This window comes from Parasteatoda tepidariorum, chromosome 6, assembly GCF_982258835.1.
Source record: "Parasteatoda tepidariorum strain Cologne lab strain chromosome 6, Ptep-v5.0, whole genome shotgun sequence".
Lineage (NCBI taxonomy): Eukaryota > Metazoa > Arthropoda > Arachnida > Araneae > Theridiidae > Parasteatoda > Parasteatoda tepidariorum.
The window spans coordinates 19,995,428-20,013,657 of NC_141760.1; the positions used below are offsets into that span (position 1 = coordinate 19,995,428).

General features: G+C 27.9%; 1 protein-coding gene across 1 annotated transcript in view; it reads right to left on the reverse strand.

The window, feature by feature from the left end:
• Positions 1–17,880, reverse strand: part of LOC107440234 (uncharacterized) — a 72,183-nt gene extending 54,303 nt beyond the window's left edge. The window contains exon 1 of the mRNA XM_016053102.4: positions 17,362–17,880. Within this exon, the coding sequence (XP_015908588.1) occupies positions 17,362–17,733 (372 nt within the window). The 5' untranslated portion in view covers positions 17,734–17,880. The remainder of the gene's footprint in view (positions 1–17,361) is intronic.
• Positions 17,881–18,230: the final 350 nt, after the last annotated feature.

The following is an 18,230-nucleotide window of genomic DNA, read 5'->3' on the forward strand; positions in this document are numbered from 1 at the left end:
GTTGCAATGGGAAAAATCCACATTACTAATAAAAAATATTAAATTGCTAAGTTAAATAAAAAAATTAAGAAGAATATCTCCAACGACAATACAATTTCAAGAGTAATAAATAATTAAAAAGCATCTAAGTCAAATATTTAAAATGATATATTAAGGTATATAAATAAAAAATAAGCATTTTCATCTCGCTTACCGACTTCATATAAACACTAGTACTTCTAAATAAAACTTCATTCGAAAAAGATTAGTTAAATCTAATGTTTAGTTAAAAAAAAACATTGCCTTGTTATTTTGTTATATTCTGTTGTAAGTTTGGAATTTATGACATTATTCTCTGTTCATGTAAGCCCATTCACTTTTGTTAATAGAGCGTGCTTCGCCCCATTACGAAGAACGATGAAAGAAATGTTTAAGCATGTGGTTTGTTCACATTAATTTTTGAAATAGGATGAAAAAATGCCGTGAATGCGATGCCTTAAATAAGTCCCCATAAATTGGATTTATAAAGAAGACTTAGTACTTCTTTTGAAAACGCAATCAAGAAATGGAACTGAAAATGAAAATTTCCTAAATGGAGAAAAACGAAGAGGGTGATTTGCAGTCAAGGAAAGAAAGGATAAAAAAAAAATAACCATGAATAATTGCCTTATGAATTTTTCATAGCGGGTGAAAAAAATTTGAAAAAGATTAACTTTTTCAGACGCACATATGTTGTTTTTTAATTTTCCTGGGACTTTACTTGAATCATGAATATATTTTTAAAGCATTTTCAAGATTACACATTTCTAATGACTCTAAATTAAATACTTAAGTTTCATAAACGGAAAAAAAATTATTTACAAATATACTTATTTATGCATATGCTTATTTATTATCTCAATAGATGTAAAATAATGCGTAGACTGAATAACTAAAAAAATAAAAAAGTCAAAACATGTTAAAACCAGTGTTGAACCTGAATCATGAATGTATTTTTAAAGTAATTTTAAGATTAAACATTTCTAATGATTCTGAATTAAACACTTCATTTCATAAAAGGAAAAAAATATTTACATATATGCTTATTTATCACTCGATCGATGTAAAATAACGAGTAAATTGAATATTTAAAGAAATAAAAAAGTCACAACATGTAAAATCAGTGTTGAAAATAATCGAAAATTATATAATTTAAAAAAAACATTAATTATCTTGAAACGGATTAGTTTGAAAACTATTCCTTCAAATGCCGAATTACATCTTTGTTAGAATAAGTATATTGCTATAAATATAATGATAAAATTAATTCGAAAAATCCTAAAACACTGTTTTAAAAATAGTTGTCTATGAAGTGGAAATAAAACTAATCAGTTTACTCCAAATATATACGAATACGAAATTCCAAATTCCTTTTTGGGAGAGAATCTCCTGAGAAAATAAATTATTTAGAATTAGTATTTGCCAAAATTTTTATGGAAATTAATAGCACATATGAGTTTAAATTTGCTTACACTAAAAAGACGAGTTGGTGAGAAGAAAGTACAATAAATAATATAAAAATCAAATGAATTTCTGAAGAAAGAGATTTATAGAAATAAATAGAATTGTGAAAGCAGACAACTGTAATAATTCTAAAATTATAAATGAGAAAAAATATAAAACAATAAATTTTTCATCATAATAATAAATTTAATTCGGTAATAAATTTTCCAAAATTTCGCAAATATAAAATAATAAACTTCAAATAAAAACATCGGTAAGAGAATAATTTTTGTTCGTAAATTATTTAATGTATTCATTTAAGCTAGTCTCTAAGCAGATAACGGATCGATTATTTAAGCTACTTTGTGATTAACAAAGAATTGTAAAGCTCCTATTGCTGCCCGCCACAGAAATGCTTTACATTTTTAGAAAAGGAAATTTTCCAAGATTTGGACGAAACCATTTCCTAGGAAATATTCAGATCAAATATTTAAGCAATTATATTTACAAATAGAGAAAATTACTACTTTTGCAGAACTGCTTAGGAAATACACCGTTAAATGTAAGAAGTATGGCTGAACGAGCTCCCTGTCGTCACCAAGAATCGAACCCGGTATACTTATTTTGCAAGTTTGTGCACCGAAGCGTAGCCAACGAGACTCAAGCTCTCTCAGTAACTTTATGACGTCATCCTCGGAAGTGCAAGGAAACGCCATAATCAGATTTGTATTAAGAAAAAAACTAAAATAAATAATTCAAATCTTTTATGAGCGAAGTAAAATATTTTTACTTTAGCTGACACTTAAATATTTTTATGAGGTGAGTTTTCAGTTTTTTATTAAAATAACTCAACATTATGTATCACGTGATAACTCAATAAAATGAGCATGTTGGACTATTTGATTTCATGAAACAATATTATTTTAGAAAAGGATTTTATAGAAAAAGTTTTTCTTTCACTCTTAAATCATGCTTCATCAAAAAAAATTCATTATTAAAAAAAATGAGTCTCATATTAATGTATCAGTTCTTATTTTCTAATATGTCATGAAAAACTGGATCAAATTATATATTATAAAATAAGAAATGATGCATTTGAATGTTTAAACGATAACGAGACTAAGAAAAATACGTCATATTATGTTAGAAAAGAGGCAAATAATTATTTGCACATTCATAAAATTGCTATTTTAAAAGAAGATCTGAAGAATTCTTTCAGAACCATGCGAAAAACATTTAATTTACAAGTGGAAATAATGTAAACATAAATAAAGCAATTATTTGCAATTAAACGAAGAATATTAAAATTCACAAAATTCTTATTAAAATTTTTTTTTTTTAAAAATTAAAACAAAAAGTATACTTATTTCAAGTCACAAAGAAATTCTTAAGGAAGGAAAAAACAAAAACGTTATCGAAATTGCCAAATTTCTTTTAAAAAAAAGCGAGTGAGCGTACATATACGTTAAAACATGTGATTTCAGGCTGAGAAATATTTAGATGTTTCTGAAAAACATCTTTCATCGCCTCTGTCTCCTTCCTCAATCAAAAATGTTTAAAAATGCTCAAAAATGTAAAATGTTTATCACAGCAGGCCTTATTTCTCAGTGGCTATGACTGAAACCCATGTGCATCATGTGTAAACCGAAGTACAACTCTTATTTACATACTATCAAATACTGAAAACTGAAAAAACAAAAAACAAATCTGAATTTAAACATTTGGTTAACTCTCAAAAAGCACTGAGAAAACATAGGAGTGTTGAACCAATTTCGTCAAATATTTAAGAGCCAGCGTTACGTCCAAATTTTAACTCGATTTCACCAGTGTCAAAACTAGCAAAATACAACTCATAGATTGAACAAAAGGAAGAGAATTTCATTAACGAGAGAAATTTCTTTGTTCTTTTTATACAGCTGTATGAATCACAATTTACGCAACTGATTAAATTTTCATAAATTATTAAAATTGAATAGTTTATATAAGTAAAAAGATAGTTAAACTTAACATTCGAAAGTAATTAATTAATATTACAACAATGAATTTAATGCTGTTTGAAAGCGTCTCATTCATATTGCATGTAGAATAGTGAATATTCTCAGCTATCAACACTGTTTTGTAACAGCCAATTGATGAATAGTGTATTCATTTCCATAATGAAGTACTTGGATATATGAATAACTCATCTAATTATACAGTTATTAATTCAATTACCACTGAGATTCAATTCAATAATTGAGAATTAGGGAAATACATTTTGAAGCTTATTAATGATTTGTTTGATAATTCAAAATACGGTGCATCGAAGGCAAGACAAACAAAGTTATCAATTATTATTGGAATAAACAATTTTCTTTCCTTATAATATTATGTTTATGTTAGTTTTATTTCTTCTTTGTTTAGATTAATACAAAAGTATGCAATGCAATTGCTGCAACTTGTTAGAACCAAATTTGGCAGCGATATTCAATGAATCATCAAAATTATTTTAATGAATATTTACGAATTTTAAATTAAGGAAGAATGTATATTTATCAAATTTTTACAGCTGATTTGAAAACCAGGGATAGTATTGATTATGGGTTTTCAGATACAATTGGTTTTCAAAAATTAGTGGGGTTCTGCAACATTCTTTTTTAAAAAAGTAAAGTTAAAAAATGAATTTTGTTTGCATTTGCATATGCGCACTGATTTGTTGATGAACAATCCTGCCACGTAGAGCAACCGATTTTAAATCACATCAAAAAATATTGAAGAACTTCTGACGAACAATGAAATGGTACACGAGTCATGAAGTAGTTTCCAAAATTATTTGATAACTCTCGTTTCGTCAATAATTGCATGATTTCTAAAAGAAATGATTATAAGTATAATAAATAGTGTTTAAGAATTGCTGAATCGTTGAAAAACGCTGTATTCTTTTTTAGAGCTTGGTGGGAAAGATATAAAGCAAAAGATAATTTGCCATGCATTCTAAAAAATACTAGACTGACTTATTCCTTACGAATTAATATGGACTATTGCTTAAGAATACTTTCCCTCGTTTTACTCTACTCTTTTTTTAGATTAAGAAAAAAACCATTATCTCTATGGAGAGATCCTGTTTGTATCTAAGTGCACGCCAAATAGATGCCAAGCTCTCAGCGCGAACGTCTGTAAACATCACCAACGTTGCACAACCTCTTTTTTTTTCTTGCTTTCTGAAATCGTGTGAAATTAGGAAAAACAAAACTTATTGAATAAAAATTATAGTTTTTTTTTGTTTTCCTTAAAAATAGAGAGTTGTATCATATTTAAATAATACTTTATATTCGTATTTAAAGAAATGAATGAAAGAATATTAAATATTGTTTCTTGCAGATGATTTTCTTCTACAGTGAAACAAAAGTCAAAATTCTTTATCTCGCATTTGATTTGTTAAGAACAAGTCAGCAAAAGACAAGTCAGCATCCTGTGATTCAATCCAATCAAATGCTCTTGCAACGTCATATAGTTGTTTCTTTTTCAAGAACGAGTGTTCTCCATATTTATCGAAATGTGTCACAAAGTCTATGATTCCAGAAGGACTACGAAGCTATAACCTTCTTTTAATAACTATCTGATATATATCGTGAAAGATAGCACTTTCTGTCAGATGTGTTTAACTTTTGAAATCTTTTACGTTGTCTTGAATGCATATTTGCATAATTTGGTAACGAAATAACACAGAAATGTGGTAGTGTATGAATACTTAAACCATTGGCGGTTTAGAAAATATTCAAAATTGGGGCAATGTTTCTCCCCAATACATTATGTTCCTATCTAATTACATAGAATATCAGGTTTTTCTATGCGGAGAAGACTGCAGTGTAAGATAAGACTTTTTACGTGCAGAACCGTCAATGGGTTAAGTCCTATACTGCAATGCTCTTTTCTTAACTTTCAACGGAGTGTAGAACTATTTCGTTCCTAAAAGCATTTTAAACATCTTTTTTCGTCTGGATTAATTTAATACATTTATTGTAATATCTATGTACAATTTTCTAAAGAAATTCTCAAGTTAAGAATCATCTAATTTTAGTTACAAATAAAGTGAATCTTTGTTTACTTATTTAGAATTAAAATGTGTTGTATTTTCTATAACAAGCTTATTACCATAAATTCCATTTTACTCAAAAATATCATTTTTCTATCCAATTTAATTTTGCTAGGTTTACCTTTCTCTAGTTACTTCCAAATTATGCAATGGTATGCTTTGGTATTAGTAATATCATTACTGAAGTTGACGGGAAGCGACTTCAAAGAAGGTCCTCCTTAATTAACTGAGGGGGTGGAATGTCATAAGGCTTCGACTCTCTGCCAATGACAAGGCCTTTTCACAGAAAGTGCAAAGCGTTTAATGAGCTGTTGGAGAAAGGTGCTTGTTGGAAAAGCTTTCAAAAGAAATTGATTTTTTTTTCTTCTTTTGGGTATTGAAGAACAATGTATAAAAGCCACCGTATTGTAAGAGAGGATATCTATAGAAGTTTAAATAAAGACATTGTATGGTAAGAAGAATAAGGCGACTCAAAAGGGTCCCCATGGAACATATTAGGCACTCTGCTAGCTTGCAATTTGTGAAAGGAAAGTAATGAAAAATATATATTCTGAGTAAAAAAAATGACAGAATTAAAGTTGATGCATATTGGAAGCTTTTAGAAATATTGTGCAGAGAAAATTATTTTATTCAATATTTTTAAGGAATAAATCCAACACCTTTCGCGTTGCAAAACGTGCAGTATAAAATAGTTTAAACAGAGCACAATTAATGAATTTTAATAGATATACAAATCTTTCGCAAGTAACATTTTAGTGACGCTACACTTTTAGAAATATTGTGCAAAGAAAATAATATTGCTCAATATTTTCAAAGAATAAGTCCAAAGCCTTTTGCATTTTAAAACGTGCAGTATAAAATAATACAAATAGAGAGTAATTAAATAATTGTAAGTGACTTACAAATCTTTCGGAACTAAAGCAAGTACAATTAAAGTAAGCTTCAGTGCCGCTACACCTTTAGAAATATTGTTCAGAGAAAATAATGTTACACAATATTTTCAGGTAAAAATAAGTCCAGCGCCTTTTTGCATTTCAGAACGTGTAGTATAAAATAGTTTAAATAAAGCACAGTTAATGCATTTTAATAGATATACAAATCTTTCGCAAGTAACATTTTCAGTATCACCAAACTTTTAGAAATATTGTACAAAGAAAATAATGTTACTCAATATTTTCAAGGAATAAGTCCAACGCCTTTTCGCATTTCAAAACGGGGAGTATAAAATAATACAAATAGAGCACATTTAAATAGTTGTAAGTGACTTACAAATCATTAGGAACAAAAGCAAATGCCATTTTCAGAGCCGCTATACTTTTAGAAATATTGTACAGAGAAAATAATGTTACTCAATATTTCCAAGGAATAAGTCTAACACTTTTTACATTTCAAAACGTGCTGTATAAAATAGTACAAATAGAGCTCAATTAAATAATTGTAAGAGACATATAAATATTTCGAAACCAAAGCACGTACCATTTTCAGTGACGCTACACTTTTAGAAATATTGTTCAGAAAATAATATTTTACTTAATATTTACAAGAAATAAGTTCAACGACTCTTGAAAAACGTGCAATATAAAACAGCCCAAATAGAGAGCAATTAAATAACTGTAAAAGACATATGAATCTATCAAGAGACACCAAGAAAAAATATTCAATGCAAAGAAATTAGAAAAAACTAACTTTTTTAAATTTATAATCTGTTTTCTGGCTTTGTTGTTGACACATTTATTCCAGTAACAGAACTAATTCTAGATCCTTCTAACCATTTATTTGCGCATTATATGTTGTTTTCCACATTATAGTACTCTACCATAGATAAACTACCAACTTTGAGTCAGTACAGTGCAGCATAAATATCATTTTAACAAAGCCGCAATGCATATTTTAAATATTATAACCTTATCCTATTAAATGACACGTATTAACTAATCTGTGATTTCATGTTGTAGACTTCCTTACAAAATTTACGATTTGAAGCTAATGATATTTCTGTTTCGAATTTATGAGTACGTCTTATCATTTTCGATCCATCCACGCGTAAAATTAAAAAAATATATATTATTGCACGAGGAGAAATTCTGGTAAAATTACCGCACTATATGGCGATGGCATTCATGGTTAAAAATAACATAATGCTAATCAATAAAACCAGACTATATGGTGTATAAGACATTTATTTAATAACTCATCCGTTCTTACATAAAGGTTTACGGAAATTCTGGTTTAAAAATTATCGTCGTTATCATCACACCTTTAGTATAAACTACAAAACTTAAAAGTAAGTTTAACAGAATAAATGGTTTTTTTCGTCATGCTCTAAGTATCACTATAAAATTACCTTTTTCAATACATTTACCAAATTTTATCACACATTATAAAACCTTATTTTATTGCTAATTTTACTAAAATTATTACCAAAGCTCTTCGGTAAAAATTAGTGGTATTTTGGTGTTCACATAGAGTCATAAACACGGTAAATTTTACTATACTCTGAAAGTTTTAACCATACTTTTCTTCTCTGTGAAAGCATCGAATAGGAAGCAATATTTTAAAATAATCTCTCTACAACTTATGTTGCATTGTTGCTTTTCTACTTGTACTCTTTCTAGCAAAGCAGAACAGCTCCCATACTATTATGAAACCAAACAATATGAGCGAAGATGAAAACTTCCTTTTTTTTACCTTAATTAAAAAAATGTAAAATTGTTTAGAAAGCTGCAATCACAATTAGGAACAATATGCACGTGGAATAACAATTTTAAATTTTTAAAAGAATTTTTAAGAATTTTTGTTCGCAGAACTTTTTTTATTCTTTCCATCCTTATAGATCTTAATAATGATTTGACAGGTTTTAATTGCGCTCTTATTAAATAAAAGTACGAGTTTTCGACTTGAAATATGTTTCTTGTTTACTTCATTTTTTACAAAGTCTAATAATCGGTAATTACAGAATAACCTTTATTCTACTGAAAGTAGGCGAATTGTCTTCTTTGGTATCAAAATCTCTGAAACTAAAGTTAAATATCACAAAAAAAGAAACCTAAATTCATCTATTAAATTGATTTTTAAGTCATCGTAGTGGAACAAAATATGTAATCCTAAAATAGATCAGCAAATAAGATTAGGGAAACTTGTTAACTAGTGTTTTCTTCGTCAAAAGTAAAACTTTTACCATTTTGAATTTTAATTCTGAAACAGTTCTTACCAAGAGAGGTTCGAATTATGGTTGGAGAAATCAGACTCTTTGATGATTTTTATTTCATTAAGTTTTGGAACGGAGCCAAAAACAGAGATTTACGAATGTTGACAGTGAGCAAAGTAAACGTGCCTCGAGCAGTTTAATTTGTTCTTATAAAAAGTTAGAGAAGAACGATAAAAATGAGACTCGGCTAATTTTCTTTAAAATTTATCAATCGCTTTATATGCAAAAGAATTTATCAATCGCTTTTTTTATTTAAGAAATTTATGTTTTTTATTAAACAAATTAGTTAAAAATGTAAAGCTTTTACTTATTTTGAAAATGCATGCAAAAATTATTTTTTTATATTAAGGATACAAACTGAGAAAAAGTATGGTAAAAGCTACCAGAATTTGATAAAATTTACAGTGTTACTAGATCTATGGGAACACCAAAAAGATCATCAATTTTTACTGAAGTGCTTTGGTAATGAATTTGGTAAAATTACCAATAAATGGCTTTATAATGTAGTAACAGACCATGTCAACCGTCATCTATGAAAAGGTACCCCGACATAGAGTCGAGTTAACATGTCTTATATACTAGTGAATTGTAATTGTAATTTTGTAGTGGTAGATACGCTACAGTACTCCCCCACTAGAATTATATCTGTGATAGAATTCGATGAACGTAATGGTCGTAGTCGCTCCTGTGTTGCCGTTAGCAGTCGAGTAATCACAAGTATGCAAGCCGACGTTGTGCGCGATCGAGACGAGACTGAGTAGCAACAGTGCGAGGAGGTGGATAATGTCGCAGTCACAAGTAGCAAGTCAACTGTTCAATGTGGATCATCCATCGAAGTAGGCGTGTTCATATCGAAGTGGGCGTTACTGCCGAGGTAGGTGTGTTCACATCACGTCCGGGTCACCAATGTGGGAAGAGTAGTAACAGACCATGTCAACCGTCATCTATGAAAAGGTACCCCGACATAGAATCGAGTTAACATGTCTTATATACTAGTGAATTGTAATTGTAATTTTGTAGTGGTAGATACGCTACAATAATATGTGATGAAATTTAGTAATTGTGTGAAATTTTGTAAATTTATCTTGCTACCTTAGAACATGGCATGAAAGCCATTCATTTGGATAAATGTACTTTTCAGTTTTGTATTTTTTACGAACGATTGATATATTTTGCTTTGGCTATATGGATGCAATATTTGAAAGCAATCTTTTTTGCGGACATAATTGTGTGCGCGGATGAAAAGATTATATCTTTTATTTTCAAGATTTTTAAAATTTTTTAAAAATTTTTTTTAAAATGTTTTTTTTTTGGTTTTTTGTTATTTTTATTTTTATTATTATTTTTCTTTTTTTTCCAATTTTTTTTCACTGTTCTGTAATTTTTCCCTTGTTTTCTCTACATTTTAAACTTATCCCATGAGTTATATTTACTTGTAGCTTATGCGCAATAAATAAAACTTATTGTGTTTCTCAATTTTCTTCGTGTTTTTGTGTTTTTATTTATTATGCTATATATATATATATATATATATATATATATATAGCATAACAATTAATGGTTATGATTATACATAAATTGTTTGTAAAAAACATAAAAGCTTTACTTTAAGAGCTTAATACATTATTTCTAATCATATTTTAATTAACACTATCAGATTCAAATTTGCTTTATTATTAAAGAAAAATCTATCGTAGCTAAAAAATTTGAAAATTAAAAACTTTAATATGATTTCAGTATTGACTGGTAAGACAGTTTTTCTTCCACATTTTAATAAAGTCTGTAAAGCTCAAACTGCAAGAGTCCATAAGTTCATCGCATTTTGTATTTATCAAATCGTGGTTTAATTGTTCTTTTAACTTTTAACCATTAATTTTACCATACTTAAGTTTAACCATACTTAACTTTACCCATACTTAAATTTAACTACAATTCACTACGAAAGCCAGAATTTAAGCCAATTAAGGTTTAATTTTTCAGCAATTATATTTCTCAAACTATAATTTTAGCAAACAATTTTCCGAGCAACTTTGCAAATACTTGAATTTAAATAAACGTACATAACGTTTTTTGTCTAAAAACAGAACTCAAATTTTGTTTGGAAATAATGTAGTGCATTATTTACAAATAAATATTTGTTTAATCAAATGCTTTCCTTTAAATTCAAATGATTATGTTGATATAAAAAAGAAATTGTCGTAACAAAATTTTTTTAGGGAAAATGCTCGATAGTAATTTCATTATTAAAATATAAGACATTTTTATATCAGGTTTCTCATTACTCTAACTGCACGAGTTCATTGAGTTCTTCTCAATTCATTTAAACAAATTCCAAATCCAAATTAGTAAGACATGAGAGAAAGAAATACATGAGAGAAGCATTAAAAGGAAAAGGTTCAGTAGTGATTTCATTATAAACGTATAAGACTTTTCTAAAATGACTTAAGTAATTACGAGATTGAATAGAACTTCTTGCCATGAATTCCAATTAAGTCAAGAAAAATCAATTGGCGGATAGTAGAAGGTAAATTTTCATTTATAATTCATCACCAATTCCTTTAGAAGTACTTCAACTCGTGAATTATAAAAGAGATCGGTAACCAACAATATATACGTGTAATTAAAAAAAATTAAGTAAACGTTATTAGTCAAAAATATAACAAGATAATTCAGTATTTAAATTAAAGATTTGCTGAATATGAATGTAAAGAATGTCATTGATTTTTAATAAAGACAACCAGTATTAGTTTAGATACGTATTCCATTTCAATTGTACTTTTCATAAGGTAACATATTTCGTAATTTGGAGGTATCCGAAACTTTTATTAATGCTATTTCCTCTAAATAAAATTATTTTTCATAGGACTTTAAATTATAGGAAGTTTTATTTCAAGTTATTTTGATTTTCAATAATTTACTTCCGTAAAATTTCTTTATTTTCAAGGATTTAAAAAAAAATTACAAATCCAAAATTCAAAAATGAAACATTTAATAATGAAAAATGTAATAATGAAATACACTAATAAAATTCGACCTATCAAGGGATAATCCAGGATTTTTCATAACTCAATGCGAGTGGCTTTATTTCCTTTGCAGTACAATTTTTCCGTAATTTGCTATAATACAATTTCGTTTAAAGGCTCAACCCTTGCAGAAAAGTGATAAATTAAGTAGTATTATTTCTTAAAACTTAAACTATTACTAATATATAAGAACTAAAATTTAAAAAGTACTTTTGTGTTTACGTACATTATATTTTTTTCCGTTTTTAACACAAACAATACCAGTATAAAAACTGAATTCTTCTTTAAAAAAATAATTTAGCACGAAATAAAGCAGGAATTTTATGTTTACACTCACAAAGAAATTGGGTCAAGATAGAACCATAATGTCGGCACACTGAATAATAATTTGGTATAAACTAGCTGCCCCCTTAACATGGTTAACCCTTTTACCGTTTAGGTTTAACCATAATATCGTGTATTCAGGACTAAAAAGTACAACGTTATTGTTGAATTTTGCATTAGATTAAGGTTGCAGAAAATTTAAAAAATATTATGGTTCAAAAATCTTCAAAATTCCATACACTTCATATTTTGTTAAGGACGGATACAAGAGCTATAATATATTCCTTAAACTGGTTTTTTGACTCCATATATAAGCAGATTTTTTATATGAATTTTGTATTATAATTTTGATATTTTTTAATAACTGGGAGTACTTAATTAATAGTTGTATACATAATTCTAGAAACCTTTAAAAAAAATTCAAAAGTTTTAACATAATAAGCAGAAATGGACTAACTTAGTTAGGTATTTCTCAATTGATATCACCGTTAACAGTATCTCTAATATTTTTCTTAACATTTAGAAACATTTTTTCGCACTAGATATATTTCTGCGAAATTAGTGTCGGGATAATTTTTAAAAGTATTCATAGCTATTATCTTATAATGTAACGTAAATTGAAGCTACAAAGAAAAAAATTTAGCTTTAGATGGATTGATTAAATTTGTATCACGTTTCTAGCATTCGAAAATAACTCCTAAGCTTTAGAAATTTGTCGTTTTTCCTTTGCCGGATTTCGTACAATTAAAACAATACACTATTTAAAAAAACATCATTCCTTTAATTTTTGATTAAGTATTACATTTTAAATCTAATATAATATTTTCAAGTAAACGAAATAACCAACATGGCAAAATTGTATGTATAAAAAACAATATTATAAATCTATTTATTATAAATCATACTTAAGAAGCAGAATGAAAAGTAAAATTAGTGCATCTATGACGACACTGGAAAAATTTTTTTAAACTTTTGTCTCACATTGTCAAGTATTTACTAGAATATTTATTATATCTTACTATTTAATAAGTAATTTTCTGCTTACATGGACTACAATATTAATAGCAGTTTGAAATAAAATTGCAACCGAAATTTTTTATAGTTATTTTTTTTCTTACTATTCTAGTCTTAAATATTTAAAAATTAGTCTTAATATTTTTTTTCAATATTTATTCCTCTTTTAAGCTGTATATTTAGGGTTGTTGATGTATTTCTTCACGTCAGAGTATTGTCAGCGGGTTCGATTACAGAATGAGAGTGATCGTTTGTTAGCTGGAGGCTCTGACCAATTCGCTATCTATGACCGTAGAGTTTTTTTATGCAAATCATAGGGCTTAACCAAATATTTTGTAAAGGCCCTTGGGGTGCTCTCTTTCTTTAATTATTTTTGAAGGTTCCTGTTCCTCATCCAAGAAAGGTTACTTCAAGTTCCAGGAGAATGGAAGGACGACGTTCGATTTCGAATGATTTGACCTGAATTGATACCTACCGAGGTTAATCTGGAATCAAATTCGAGTGCTGAATAAAGAATTGGGCAGCTCTGCTGAAATTTAAGACACTGGCAAAATGAGTTTCCAAACCTAATATCGGTAACGGTTGTATTTCTACCTAATGTTCCGCAAGGCCTCATTTTGCAAAAGGCCTATAAATGTTCTTTGTTTTGCTTCATAGAATTTGTCTTTTTTCAGAAAAAACAACTGAGTTTAAATGGATTATTGCAAGTATTAAAGTTCCAATGTAACTTCTTAAATTTGCTGGTTTTGAATATGCAGGTGCTAAGCAATAATTCACAACACGATAAAGTATAAAGTATTCAAAATTAAGTAACCAAAATGTTAGTTTCTGACTCTGAAAAGTCATTTAAATTAAAGAAGAATTTTAAGAATTCACGCAATTATAAGCCGAAAAGTATTTTATTAGGAGTGAATAGAGAACGTATTAATTGTTTAAGAGAGGATGGAAAAATGCACTTCCATTTCTGTGGTTTGAAACTTTCTTTTGATATCTGACCAAGCATAAGTGTTATTTAATAGTTTTAAGAAAAGAAAATTCATTATTTTTCCTAGCTTAAATACATTACAATACCACATAATATTAATTGCATATTTAAAAAAAAAATTAAAATTCAAACGTTGTAGCATTGTATGCAGTTGAAATTTTTTCACTTCACGAGTCGTGCTAGTTCTTTTTTAATAAAAAGAAACAACGCTTTTTTTATTTAAGTTTGAGCTTTTTTGGACAATCAAAATTACACTTCCTGAGACCTTTCTTTTGATTTGCAAAAGAAATTTAAAGAAATATTTGCCTTTTCCTGGAGATATTTTTTTCCTTCTTGGAGATAAAAAATAACTCGCAGATGCTTATTCTAATATAAAACAAAATAAATTTTAATATTTTTACGAATTGAGAGAAAAATATATAGTTACGTTGAGTTAGTGCAGTACATATACTATATTTCCACGTTTACAGTACAATAAAGCACTCAATTCTCTTCATTTATTTATATTTTTTTTTCAATTTTATTCTAAATGCCCTAGTACAATTTTGTGTGAGCTAGATTTTCAATGTGCATTTTAAATTTGATGTAAAGCAATTGCATATCAAGGGCAAACAGAAATTTCAAATTTTGTAAATTATTTTCATGAATGTAAATAAAAAAAAGTTCTATGTATTTATAAATGGAACAGGATTTTTTGGCATAGGCATAGAAGTAAAAAATAAAATTTAAGTAAAATATCAATTATCTACGTTTGACAAATATGGAGCAAAAGAGTGAAAATCCCCTGCAATACCATTTTTCAATCTGCGAACTAGGGCACTGTGTTTTTAATCAACATATGGGAAGCCTATTATAACAAGCACAATCGATATAAATGCTTATTGAATAAAAATTCCTTCAATTTTCCATAAGATCAAAGGAAAATATACTAATTCAATATAAACAAGCTAAAGTTTTTGTTCAGTTTCATATTAAAGAGTCACTGCGAGAAGGCTTTGTTTCTAACATTTTATACCCACATTTATGAACTAATACTAATATTACTAATCTAATTATAGCACTGATTCCATACAGAGAATATCAAGTCTGTTTTACAAAATAGTTATGATGCTACGTTGAAAATTATAACTAAATTGTAATTCGGGGTTTAAGCATCAACATATCACACGGCGAAAACCTTCTGGCAAAATTAACGTTTTGTATTGCAATAAAGTTTCCAATTAAAGAAAAAAAACTTAATTTTGGTTAATAAAACTAAAATATATGTTATTTAAATCATTCATTTGGTAATTTTTCCGTTAATATGATAGTGGTTTACAGGAAATTCTGGTTAACAAAATTATAATTCTCATTAACACACATTTAGGAGAAATATATAAAATTGAGAAATAAATTTAATTACACAGATGGCTTTTACGCCATGCTCTAATGTATCATAATAAAATTACTAAATTTTATCCCCTATTATAAACTATATTTTATTGTTAATTTTATAAAAATCATTACCAAACCACTTCTATTAAAATTTCCTAACTTTTGGGGGTTCCCATAGAACTGGACATGCAGTAAATGTTACCATATTTCGGTAGTTTTGCCCATACTTTGTTCCGATTGCACAGCTTACGACATTTTCGAAACATTATTTTTAAAATAAAATGCAGCCAACATCATGATAGCTACGTATTTGGAATTTTTTCCGTAAATCTCAATATTTTCCACAGAATATAAAAAACACATTGTTAATAATCATTAAGAAATTAACGACTTCCTAGGTCTAAACAATATCAAGTTGTCTTTGAAAAAAAACTTTAAACATAAGAATATAGATATTACATAACATATTATGAAATTAATGAGAGGAATTTCTATTAGTTAATGAGATTTATACAAAATAACAGTTTAGGTACCACTATTTTTTTTTACTTAAATTCTTAAAAAATTCAGTATACTTAAAGTTTTTAGCTCTTCAGCTCTTGCTCACTCAAGTCTACTACCCCCATGATAGTCCATCATTTTTAAATCAATTTTTTTGAGAAAGACAATAATCATTTAGTCTGTAAAATATATAATCATTAATTTTTTATGTAAGCACATTTCGTTAAAATTTTTATTTAAACGATATGAGCGATGCCCTAGATTAAAAAGGTAATTAACTATGTTTGAACGAATTAAAATTACTAAAGCAAAATTTTTGATAAAATAAAAAGAAAGTAAGAGAAGTAATTCCAATTATTAATGATATATAACAGTAATTTTGCCATTTTATAAATTAAAGTAGAAATCAGTTTTGGTTTTAGTTAAAAAGTAAGCTTTTATAGTTTTTTTCTTATTTTTTTTAATTGTACAATATAAATATTCAGATGTTTTATCTGGAAATATTTAATCTCTCTCTTATTTTGTTAATTTCGACATCATCATTTTTAAGCTCAAACACGAAAATATAAAATTAAGATCTTCAGAAAAGAAAATAAAGTTTTTTACAATAATGCAAAAATAGTTATTACTAAAAGCAAAGAAATGTAAAAAAATTCCCAAAAAAAGCATTTAATATTGATTAACTTTCAAATGAATTAGAATTTCAAATTAAATTCATGTTCATAAATAAAAATGACCTCTTATTTACATTCCTACAGGCTGCATAGCAAACTGCCGGATATTTTTTACTACAATTTTAAGAGCTAATAATTCTAGATTCATTTTTCTATTCCATGATATTCCCTAAACTTCATTCTACACATTTTCGTATATTCAAGTTCCAATGTTACGTAAAGTGGAATACATAAAATAGCGCAGTGGCACTATGAACTTATTAATGTAGGTTAGAAATTAGTATAGGTTTCTATAAACATTCGTTAATCATGGAGCAGTATGTATCTTAAAACATATTCACTGCTGTTAAAGTGCAAAATAAATACTGTGATTGAATTTTTTGCACCACTGTTAACTGTAATTTAACATAAGAGTTTCATCATTTAATTATTTATTATAACTTTTTCTAATTTATATGCACCCCTTTTTTAATTTTTTGGCTTTAAAGTTAGATTTAGCAATTAGTTTGATTTAAAGTTAGATTCAAAAAATAATCAATAATGTCATAATCATAATCAAAAATGTATATTGTATCAGTTTAAAGAATTCGAATTTAGTAAATACATGCTGGTGTGTGAAAAAAATGATGTTGTATTCCAGAAAGAGTATAATATTTATACCATCACAGATATTAAAGTATTTATCTTTAAATAAAAAATTGAATAGTTTTAATAAGCCTTACCAATTTCTTTCCACTCAAAACGCTAGAAAGGTTCAACTCCTGGCAATCATCTAACTCTTTATGTTCCATTTTTAATTTCTGTATTTCAGAAACGACAAAATTGACTAATTTTTGCGATTCCAAATCATCCATATCCTGCCACTCTGTCGAAGTCTGAGGTGGTTCTGTCGTCGTTGTGGTTGTCGACGATGTGGTTGTGGGGGATGTCGACGACATTGTCGTCGTTGTTGCGGCAACCTTGTCATCTGTTGTCGTTTCCAATGTCGAAGATGATGATGGACTTTCCGAGGCCGAACTTGTCTCTGGCAGAGAGTCAGTGGTCATTTGTCCCATGGCGAAAGCCACCAATGATAATAGCACCACGAACCTCATTGATACTTAGAGTTTCACTGAGGACGCGGAATGAAAAGACCACGTGGTCAAAGAAACACGGTTATGAGTTAAATGCGCGGAAGAGGGGTCACTCGGATGGAGACGGGATGATTTCTGCTCTAAATCTGGCTCCACCGAGATGCGGAAGAGGATCTTCTGTTCGATGAAGTCGTCTGATCCCAGAATAAAGCGCCCCCTATGCCCCTTGAGTTTGTTTTGAGTTGGAAAGGAAAGATAAAAGTATTGCGCTTGACATTTTTTTTCACGACACAAATATGACTTGATGGTAAATTTTAATTAAAGATTTCATGTTATTTTTTAAACTCTTTTTAGTATTTAAGTTGCAGGTTAAACATAGATACATCAATATTAGTTATTAGATTATTATTAATCTACTACGGATAAGAACTAAAATTCGCGAATAAATAACATGGTTTAATGGGTTATGATATAAAAAAGAAGTGAATAAGTGTTTTATAGAAAATTTCGGTGCAAGT